At 40.7% G+C, this 11472-nt stretch overlaps 1 protein-coding gene across 3 annotated transcripts; it reads right to left on the minus strand.

Moving 5' to 3' along the window:
- Nucleotides 1-2243: 2243 nt before the first annotated feature.
- On the minus strand, nucleotides 2244-11369 carry sept4a (septin 4a). 3 transcript variants are annotated; one of them, XM_012881227.3, is made up of 13 exons: nucleotides 11279-11369; nucleotides 10936-10961; nucleotides 8906-9277; nucleotides 7695-7791; nucleotides 6719-6805; nucleotides 6454-6577; nucleotides 4971-5105; nucleotides 4765-4882; nucleotides 4469-4570; nucleotides 4292-4388; nucleotides 2838-3000; nucleotides 2653-2755; nucleotides 2244-2558 (listed from the first exon to the last, which is right to left on the minus strand). In XM_012881227.3, exons 1-13 carry the CDS (start codon nucleotides 11322-11324, stop codon nucleotides 2487-2489), a joined length of 1542 nt encoding a protein of 513 aa, XP_012736681.2. In that variant the 5' UTR covers nucleotides 11325-11369; the 3' UTR covers nucleotides 2244-2486. The 3 variants fall into 3 exon arrangements, with proteins under 3 accessions (XP_012736681.2, XP_035998858.1, XP_035998859.1); XM_036142965.1 differs by having other exon boundaries at nucleotides 10936-10958; nucleotides 11279-11356; XM_036142966.1 differs by lacking the exon at nucleotides 10936-10961 and having other exon boundaries at nucleotides 11279-11347.
- Nucleotides 11370-11472: the final 103 nt, after the last annotated feature.

Below are 11472 nucleotides of genomic sequence, written 5' to 3' on the forward strand. Positions count from 1 at the left end.
GAGGAGAAAAAGATTTCTCTTCCTTTTTTTTTTTTTTTCTTTCTCTTCCCCCTAATATTTTTTATTTTGATTTGGACTGCAAAGTGGAGTGGAAAAGTTTAAAAAGAAAAAAAAAAACAGAAAAAAAGAAAGCTTCTTAATCTTTTCTGGATAAAATAATGTCTAATAGTGAACTAGATTTTTGTAATATTTGTACGTATGGAAGTTTTGTAACTTGTGATCGTACGCATGTTTCAGCCTATGAGTGTATGCATCTTAAATGCTTGTTTTCTTTTAAGTTTTGTTTTGCATGTAGGTTTCAGTTTAGTTCGTTTCTTTTAAAAATGATCTTTTAATGTTTCTTTTCGGGACCATGTACAATACTGTATAACGTGGGCAGAATCTTGGACCTCATGCTACATTGATATTATATATAAAATATAAAAAACATGTTTTCCCTATGGAGAAAGTTTAAGTTATATATCGCCTGTACACTTTGGGCTGCCTTTTAGATCTAACTGTCCACTGTTGAAAATAACCATAATGAAAATGAATAAAACATATTAGTAATGAAGAATTATGCTGATGGAAAAAAAAATTAAGATTCTTAATAAATCTTATTACATTTACAACACATTTGTCTGGTAATTGCTTTAGAAAAACACAGTTTTATTGTTTTTTTTTCTGTCTTTATAAAACAACATAGAAAATGGAAAAATTTACTGACGTACAACCGTAAAAATGAAGTTTATATATTAGAAATCCAACAGTAACACACTGACCACTAGTGGGCAGTGTTGGGTTGTGCTACTGAAGGAGAAATCCAGGGGAAGGATAACAGTACAAAGGTAAAGTAGTTTAAGACAACAGCAGCAGAAGGAACCAACATGACACAAAGGGCTGCACTACAAAACAAATTAACAGCTTAGCTGGCTATGTTTAACTTAAAGCCAGCTCTCCGCATCGCAAATGTTTTCTTTCCAGGGCAATAAACCTTGAACTCAAACACCTCTGGAGAAAATAGTTCTGAACGCTTGTTTCTGATCATGCTATAAATTTTGAAACGCACGCTTGATCAGAATATCAAACAACTGACGAGATAAAACTTATGCATCACCTTTAAAGTTAATATTATGTTGCTGATATGAGATATTTAGGTTGTAATCTTAAACATGATCCTTTAGATCAGGCATGTCCAAAGTGCGGCCCGGGGGCCATTTGTGGCCCCTGTGCTGATTTTGGGTGGCCCTCTAACTGCATTTCAAAAAAGATTTGGTCCACCAGCACAGGCTGATGCAGATGGAATATTTTAGTTTTTAATTAGGGCAAAATTATTCTAGAAAAGTTAAAATCCTACAATTGAGAATGTTAAAGTTTTCATCTTTTAATAAACACCCTTCTGTCATTCTCTTTAATTTCATAGTAACATCTGTCCAATGACATTTAATGACGCAAATTCAGACTTTGGTGCATTAAAATCTGCTTTGAACTAAATTCATTATTGTTAAAGAGTCAAATTAAGTTATTCTAAATAATTTGCTAACCGGGCGACCATCTTTTAATACGACAAATAAGCAAAACTCTTTTTTTAAACTTTGGATATACATTGATTTACAAATTAATTTCCTACAACGGACTAATTTATGTATTTAAAATTATCATATTTTGTAGCGCAAGCAAATTAACATATTTTTTTGGTTTAAAAAATGTTTTTATTAATTTTTTGGCCCTTGAGTTCCTTTGACTTGACAATTTCGGCCCACGTACCGAAAAGTTTGGACACCCCTGCTTTAGATTAAGTCGGTTTGCCATTGAAAAACTAAAGGAAGCAACAGGAAAACGCTGCCAAAAGAAATACGCTGCAAATACCAAAAACATCTGCAAGTTAAAATAAATAAACACTTGCTTTCAGGATTTCAGAATTTTTGTAAAGTATCATCTTTGAGCAAATCAAATTGTATTTCATCAAAAAAGTTGGTTTTGCGGAAAAAGTATCTCTCTCCAGGGAGTTTAAGGTTTAAGACACAAAACTTGCTTTGTAGTACACTGCAAAAACAGATCTAAAAATAAGTAAAATGTTCTTAAAATTAGTGTATTTATCCTTGATTTGAGCAGGTAAATAAGATTATCTGCCAATGGGATGAGTATTTTGACCCCTAAAATAAGATAATTAGACATACTGCACTTGAAATAAGATGATTGAGATGAATTGTTCCTATTTTAAGTGCAAAAATCTTCTTCCATTGGCAAATCATCTTATTTACTTGCTCAAATCAAGGACAAATACACTAATTTTAAGAATATTTTACTTATTTTTAGTTCCGTTTTTGCAGTGTAGAGCCCTTTACGTCTGTGAATCAGTTTACCTCTGGGTCATTGTACCGTGCTGCAACAGTTTTTGCACCAAATAATTATCCGGAGCATCATTCTTCTCCAGAGAACTCGGTCCGTTCGCAGCAGATTTAGTCTCCGTTTGCTCATCTGTGATCCGTGTCTGTCTGGGAGAATCAGCAGCTGCCTCTCTGGCTCTGCTGCATCTGCTCCTGAATCCTCTCCAGCACCTCCTGCATCTTCCTCAGCTGCAGAGCAGCGGGGGGAACAGCGGCAGATCGATTACCACACATCTGAATTCAGAGGAACAAATGGGAAAAACCGAGGGAGGAGAATGCTCACTTCTTCATCCTTCTCAAAAATCTGCCTCTCCACCTCCGTGTCGGCTGCAGCCAGCGGCAGAGGACAGTCCACCTCGCTCCCGTCTCTGAACTTCTCCCGTAAACTGAAACGGAGACGCGGGTGAGAGGGGAAAAACGGGCAACGGACGTCTGCGTCCCGGCGTGGGGGGGCCTGGCTCCACCCACCTGCGTTTCCTCTCCTGCACCATCATGCGGGTCATGCTCTGGATGCACTGCGCCCGGTAGTTTTCGTAGTGGGTCTCCCGCGTCACGTCCTTCAGATCCTGCATGTGCGTCCTCACCAGCATGTTCCGCAGCAGCAGGAAGTCTGAGTGGATCGGGTTCTCGACTGCCAACAGTGCATACAATAATGGAGTTTAAAGAGAGTTTTCTGCTGTTTCCATCTCCTTTTATACCACCTTCTTGTTACAGTGCAGCTTTGAGATGCTATGCCGCCGTGCTACCTATCTTCTAGCAAGAGAACATCACCATCCCTGTTCTGACTGTGATGGTGGAGCCGAAAAAGCCAATTTCTGCTGCTTGTGTGTGGTTTGTGAGGAAATGTCCTTTTTTTTTAGCTTCAGTGAGCAGAGGTGGGTTTAACTAGTTACATTTACTCAGTTACATTCACTTGAGCAACTTTTTGAACACAATTTACTTTTAGGAGTAGTTTTACTGCACCGTACTTTCTTACTTTAGAGTCATATTAGATTAGATTAGATTAGATTCAACTTTATTGTCATTACACAGGTACAAGGCAACGAAATGCAGTTTAGGTCTAACCAGAAGTGCAATAGCAGGTGGAAGTATCACTCAAGTATGGCTTTTTTTTTTTGTAATTTCTATCTACTCTACCTGCTGAAAGTAACTTCATGAACAAAGAACATACTTGGTTTAAGCAAAAATGCACCAGAGAGACAAAAACCTGGAGTTTATGTTAAAGTGAGACTTCTTATTTGTACACAACCTTTTGTTATTTTAATGTTATTTTCTGCTGAGCTCATTGAGTCATTTGGAGGTCTAACATACTGTATATACAGTAAATACTGTAAGTATTGCTTTCAAGTTTAATTTTGAAAAAAATTATTTAGAAAAATTTCTTCTGCCTGAACTTATTTTGCTATTATTTTATTTTATATATATTTTAAATTCATTTTTTACTTTAAAGTACCAGAATTTGCACATAACATATGTTTGTCTGTCCGATTGCATAATTTTTAATTATTAAATCATCCGCTGTAATGATTAGGTACTCAGTATTTGAGTAGCCTTCTTACTGAGTTCTTTTTTAGTCTTGAGTAATTTCTTGGCTAACTACTTTTTACTTGAGTAAAAACAAGTTGAAGTAGTGCTACTCTTACAGGAGTACAATTGTTGGCTTCTCTACCCACCTCTGGCAGTGAGCTGGGCGAATATAACGGTTATTATAAAGCTTGTGCACTGACATGTCTGAGAAGATTGTGCTGAGATCAGAAAACTGTAGCCCTGATACTCGCTTTTCATAGTTTGTTTTACAAAAGCAATCTGAATAGATGCGCAAATACATCACATTGAATCCCAATGAAATGCGTTAACGTTTGTGGTTGCAATGTGAAAATTTCAATTACTTTTGAAACGCACTGTATTTATTTGTACTGTACCTTCTACCACGCCCCACGGATAGGAGCGTCCCCTGAACTTCCTGCCTTTGCTCTCCACCTGTATGTTGCTCCCGATCACAGCAAACGGTATGCTGTCCTGCAAAGAGATGAGGAAACGTCAAACCGTCCACCCTGGCGAGGATGAGATGGCGCTCACCTCTCAGTCACAGGACACACCTTGAGAGTCTGCTCCTGTCTCTTTAAGTCCTCGTCCTCATCAGAGTCGCACTCTGGAAACTGGTAGATGTTAATCCCAAACTGCTTGATCTCCTCCCTGATCTAAGACACAAGAAAAGCTGTCGTGGTTAAATAGAAGAAGAATGCAATAAAAATAAATGATGCGGCATCGCTGTCTGCTGATCCTGTGGTTTAGAATCCATGCTACAGGATACATAGCAGGGTCCTGTGCGCCTATTTCTAACTTGATTTAAAGAAAACATATTAACAAATAATGGATTTGTTCATTGTTGTACCTTCAATTTCTTGCTGTAGGCTTCTGCGTGTGTCAGGCTATCGGCTTTGGCCAGGAGAGGAATTATGTTGACTTTTTCATGCAAAGCCTTCATGCACTCCACGTCGATGGGTCTGAGGCTGACGGCGGAGGGCACACAAAACATGACTAAACTACACATTTCACGGGTGCAGCTGCAGCTGTGAAACACGTTTGCGACATCTTTACCCGTGGCCAAAGGGAGAGATGAAGTAGAGCAGGCAGTGGACCCTGTTGTCCTTTATGTTCTTTCTGTTCAGCCCGCTCTCGTCTCTGAAATACTGCTCGAACTGCTGGTCGATGTAGTCTTCCACGTGCTTCCAGCTGACGCAAACACACGGGATATTTGTGATTCAAGCAGCAATCCAGGAGGGGATAGTTGTAATGCAAGCTTTTTCACAATAATTTGTTGTTTTATACACGTTTTTATGATGCCATGAGAGAGGTTTAATGCAACAAACCTGTCAAAATCAAGCAAGCAAAAAATTTGTTTTGAAAGTAACTGTATAATTATAATATAATGCATGGTTACTATTTAAAGGCATACTATGCAACATTTTTTCAGTTAATTAATGTGTTCCATACCGTTTTGGATGATTAAATGAGTCATTTCAGGTCGAACAAAGGTTTTCTCGGCCGCCCTGGTGGTCTGTAGGGGAAATACCGTACTTGCAATTGCAGGAGCCCAGAACGATGCAAGGCTGACGCGGACCTCGCGTTTCTGCTGATGCGATTGTAAGTAACATTGGAATGGTTTCTCTCTCTCTGTGTGCATGTTCATACTTTCACTGTGTTAGTCATTGTTTGTACTGCCGTTTTTTCGACTTTTAGTTGCGTTCGCCTGTCTGCTAAGCTCAAAACAACCGCGCCTGGCTTGACGGACAAACCAGGAGAACAGCTGAGCATCTTTACGACAGTGCACTTTTACTTTCGCCCTCTGGGGGGAGCCTCGCTGGAAAATCAACCCCGGTTGCATAGTATACCTTTAAGGAAATTAAACATGGTGAGAAGGAGAAAGAAAAATTATTACAACATACATAAATGACTTATTATATAGCAGAGGATGTGTAATAATGTAAAATGTAGGTAAAAATGATTTAAAACAAAATAAATAGGAACAGTTGTCCAGGCAGATGACCGTTCACACTGAGCCTGGTTCTGCTGGAGGTTTTCCTTTCCTGTTAAATGGGAAGATTTTCTTTCCACTGTCGCTTCATGCTTGGTCAGGGATTGCTGCAAAGCCATGGACAATGCAGACGACTGTCTCTGTGGCTCTACGCTCTTTCAGGAGAAGTGAATGCTGCTTGTCAAGACTTGATGCAATCTGCTGAATTTCCTTAGATTGGAATTTTTTTTGACCAATCTGTATAATCTGACTGAATTTGACTTTGGAAAGTGCCTTGAGATGACATGTATCATGAATTGGCGCTATATAAATAAAATTGAATTGAACATTAATACAGTTTTGTAGATTATTTTAACTAGTTATTTTTATTAGATGTGTTCCCTTTATAATTAGTTACTTTATTATGATCATATTCATATATATTTGTATATTTCTTGAAGAGTTTGACTCATTCAGGATCCTGTTAGTGCCCTCCGGAGCACGCCTCTTCGTTCAGGCCACCGCTGTGCAGTGCTGCTCCTTTTAAAGACACGTCGATGAGCTCACCTTGCCGTGTTGTTGACAGCATCTCCGAACCCCGGCGTGTCTACGATGGAGAGCCACAGTTTGATTCCTTTCTCCTCGATGCCGATGGTGTGCTTGACGATGTCGACCGTCTGACCGATCCGTTCTGCAGGTAGGTGCAGGGTAACCGAAGACGTCACGAGGCAACGCCGCATACAAAGTTAGAGACTCTCAAAGAAGAACCCCCAAAAAAGAACCACACACTTGTATAGTTTGGTACCTGGATAAATGACGAGAGTGAGCTTACCCTCAGCGTTGGGAACCTTTCTGTCCTTGTAGAGGTCCGTGAGGAACAAACTGTTAATTAGCGTTGATTTGCCAAGTCCAGTCTCTCCTATAAAAGGAACATAAACTCCTCTGGATCACTTCTATTCAAAATAATAGAATTTGATCATAACACATCCCATCTTTAATTTGGCATATAATAAAACAATAATTGCCTTTTTAAACCGTCTTGGGTCAAATCTTGTGGGTATTCTTCCACAAGCTTTTCATAAAGGTTTGCTTGAATTGGGCCCGTTCCTCAGGCTTGCTCTCACACCTTTTTGGCCCCGCCCACAAATATTCCGTCGCACTGTAATCAGGACTTTGTGTTGGACCCCTACACGATAATGTCTTTGCTGTCCTGAAGCCCCTTTGTAACAAATTTGGTGGCATTATCTACATTTCGTGTTCAAGCTTCCAGGCTGATTTCGAGAGACGTTGCTTCAATATTTCCACATAATGTTCAGGTCCTGATGCCGTTTTGTGAAGTGCACAGATCCCTCTGCAGCAAAAATGCCTCCCCACAGCATTATGCCGCCACCTCCGTACTTGCTTGCAAGGATCAGCCTTTTTGTTTTTTCCTCCGGATGTGCTGATGGTTAGTTTCATCAGTCTTTGTCCCTGAGTGCGTTTGAAAACTGTAGCAAATGCCCAATGCAGAAAATGACCAAATAGGAAAAGGCAAAACAAAATGGCAAAAATGCTAATTGAAAATCCTTCGGTCACCACAAACTTCTCCATAGAACGACTGAAATTTGCACCTGGGTCTTTTTTTTTTGATACTTTGTACCAAGCAGATGAAATGGCTCAAACCAATTAACAAAAGGAAAAAAAAAATAACGGAAAATTCTGGCAGAAATGGCCGGGTGTTAATCTATTGGCTGGAAAAAACCTCATTTATTCTCATTTCCAGTGCTTTTTAAAGTATCCCACTCTGCCGAGATGAGGGTAATGCTCACCTGCCACCATGAGGGTGAACGTGAATCCTTTCTTCACCGTCTTTCTGTGAACCTGGTTGGGCAACGTAGCAAAACCCACGTACTCTTTGTCCTGATCCTGTAGAAAGAAGACACAAGCATGATATAAACACGCAACACGCGCACGCTGCAGGTTCATGAAGCAATCCGCTGTTGTTGTCATCAGCAAGCCCATCCCAAAGCATCTGTGGTGCTTCATCACACCTTATGAATAAGGGTTACTAATACTGGTTAACCTACATGACTCCAGTAAGCACCCTGGACTTCAATGCCTATATTTAACGGACTGCATTTTGAGTCTGGCCTAAACACAACAGGCGTCAGAGAAGTAAAAGGAAGGAAAACACCAGGTTTATACAGGTGTGTAAGCAGCAGGTAGGAACAGCTGCACAATCACAGCTGGTGATGGTGGCTTGTTGGGCTGAACGATTTTGAAAAAATAATCTAATTGCGATTTTTTTTCTTAATATTGCGATTTAATGCGATTTTTTTTTTCCCAGTTTAATTTATCATGTGTTTTAAAATATATACAAACAACAAATCAATTTGTTTCCTCGCCATGTGGATTAGGTGCTAAAAGACCCACAGCATCTAAACTCGGAGCAGAAATTATTGCGTTCTGCCTACAATATATTTCAACCAAAATTGCAATTTTGACTTTTCTCCGCATTAACCACAAATAACAGAAATGGCCTCTGAATAAAGATGTTTGTAAACAAGGACTATTTTAAACATGAACTTTTAATGTTTCTATTGATCAGAATATTATTCAAGAGAATAGCTTTTAATTTAATTGGACATCAATCCTTGTTGAACATAAAGTGCAAAGTCCAACCAACAAGCAAGTCTATGTAATAAACTGATTGACCTGTACTTAATGCTTTTTATGATTATACAAACTCTAAAACAAGTAATAAAATTAGATTATCTCACTCCTGCAACTGTCTTCCCTTCCATGTGCAGGCAAACCCACTTCAAACATTTTACCGACACCTAATGGACGTGTCTAATTCCCTAATTGTTACATAGCCAAAAATTGCAGACCTCTGCGATTTGGAAATTGCGTTTTTTTTTTTAAATCACGGTTATATTGAAAATGAGATTAATTGTTCAGCCCTAGTGGCTTGTTGTAAAGCCAGAGCTCTATAGAAATGATGGGTAATCTTTAAAGCAGACGGTTTACCAAAACTCACCTCTGGAGAGTCGTAGGGGTCAAAGAGCCCCCAGGGGCTGCGCGGCCGCGAGGCTGGGCTCAGGGGAGAGTCCAGAGACACCTGATAGACAAGCTGCCTCTTCAGAGGCAGAACCTGTGGGGAGTCCCGTCCTGCGTGATTGGGCCTGGGAGGGACCGTCGGAGAGGCGGCGGGGGGGCAGGGAACAGGACAGGATGAAGGGGGAGCTCCAGGATAGCCGTGCAGCCTCCCGTTGGCAGCGCTCAGAGCATCCTCCACCTCATGGGGGTCTTGATTCTGTGACTTTTCGGCTGGATGGGTGACGGGAGGTAGATCCCTCATGGCGTAGGGAAACTGTATGTCTGCCTGGTCTTCGATGGACAGACTGGACAACTGGGACGAAATGCGACAAAGTTTCATTTTGTTGCGCACAACCGACTTCAGCTTGAGACTAAAAAGGCAGTAACTTCCCTTAGCAAAAGTGTATGTACCAGGGCTGGATGATATAAGGAAAAACAAACAATATTCACAAACTATTAGTGAACATTTAGGTTATTAGACAATAACCCCCAGGCTTGGAACATCTCACAAAGTATTGTTCTATGGCCATCATTGTAAAATGAAAAGAGCACGGTACAATTGCAAAATATTCCAAGACATGGCCATCCACCTAATCTGAGGAGCCGGGCAGAGAAAACATTCATCAAGGAACACAATAATCAGTCACCATGAGCGACTCCTGGTAACTAGAGGCGCGGCAGAAACAGAAATCACAGCTTAACGTAAAGAAGAAAGCCAGATGAAGTCCCGTTTGCCACGAGCCGTAGCGGAGACCCGAGCTTTTCGGCTGATGTGCAGAGAACATTGTACATCATACTGAACACAGTCAAACATGGTGGTCGCTGCATCAGGCTGTGGTGACGCTCAGAGTTAATGGGAAGATGGATGGAGCTTAATACGGGAATATCCTGGAAGATTAGAGGCTGCAAATAAATTTGAGACTGGGGCGGTTGTTCACGTTTCAGCTGGACACTGATCCTAAACATACACCCAGAGCCACAATGAAAAGGTTTAGGTCACGGCTCAAATATGTGTTAGAATGAACCAATCAGATTTCCGGACCTTATTTCAGTTCGGGTGGGGGCTGAATACAAATGCACACCACAGTTTTCTGATTTTCTTTTGTAAAAAAGAAAAAAAAAATGAACCGGCCATGTATTATTTGCATTCCATCTCACAATTTTGGACTATTTTATGTTGGTCTCTCATATAAAATCCCAATTAAATACATTAGACTTTGTGATTTTAACGGGACAGAATGTGAAAAAGGTCAAGAGGTATGAGCAACGTATGCCGTAAACTCAGGGGAATCGTGAAATGTCGGCAGCTGAACGTGAAAACATCTTGAGTTTCATTTAAACTGTTTTTCTGAAAATAATTTTTTTTAAATCTTTGACAAAGCAATGCTGCAGGTACAGAAACAGACTGATAACTGGGGCTACTGCTCTGCCCCCTGAGCGAGCTTCACCTGCGGCGTTTGACTACACTGTTTGCTGTCTGATTAGATCTGACCGATGATCCCATTATAACGTTAAAAAGGAACCCATCCATCTGTCAGGGCAGCGGGGCAAAAGACTCTGAGGCCGAGGGTCAGTTCAGAGTCAAACTACATACTGCTTTGGAGTGTGCATCTTCATTCATGTCACGATTTCTCAGGGCAGCATGTTTTAGGGAAGCTTGTTTTCCCCGACGCCTCACAATGCAACTGATTTTACACCCTACCCTGAACGCGGCACCATTGACTGCACTGTCCTACTGACTTGATCTACTGACAGAGAGGTGCAACCCACAGAGCTACAGGCCTGATCAGGGTTCAATCTGGCATCCCTCTTCCTGTCACCTCTAATTACCCAGAAGGCTCTGCAGCAGCCGGCTTAGCCCAGCTTCTAATGCTCTAACAGGGTGGGGGGTTGGAGATTTACCTGCTAACACACACAAACACAAGCTCTAACAAACACTACAACTCAAGTGCATTTTACAGACAGTCCTACCTGGTTTTCTGTAAAAGCTGCAGCTACTTTGAACAAAGACAACAGCATATTTAAATGTTAGAGGGGGAAAAAAAGGAGAAAGTCTGGTAATAAATATATAAATAAATGTGTTTGGTGAAGCCGGCATAACCTAAACATAAATGTACAAAAAACATAGATAGTGCTTATAATAATTATTAAAATAATTATAAAAAGAGACACATTTTGGATAGGTTCTTCACGGTCTTTTACATGAATATCATCAGCTACTTGCGGGGCTGTTCAACTAGGAAGTTTCTTCACCCCTAAAATATTTTAACGCAACACAGAGGCTGCTAGGACTGTGTAAATAATTCAGACGTACCTTTTTTATTGCTGCGGAATCTGACCGGAGAGGACATGTGCTCCATGATGTGACCTGAGTCTAGACTGACCCCAGATCAGCAGCGACAGGCGACGCGCTGCGCCCCGCTGCTGGAGCGTCTGCGTGTACGGCAAGCCGTCAGCTAATTTATTCAACACCGTCCAGCATGGGTTAGTATGATAAGCCATTCGCGT

The sequence above is a fragment of the Fundulus heteroclitus genome, chromosome 11 (assembly GCF_011125445.2).
Source record: "Fundulus heteroclitus isolate FHET01 chromosome 11, MU-UCD_Fhet_4.1, whole genome shotgun sequence".
NCBI classification, from domain to species: Eukaryota; Metazoa; Chordata; class Actinopteri; order Cyprinodontiformes; family Fundulidae; genus Fundulus; species Fundulus heteroclitus.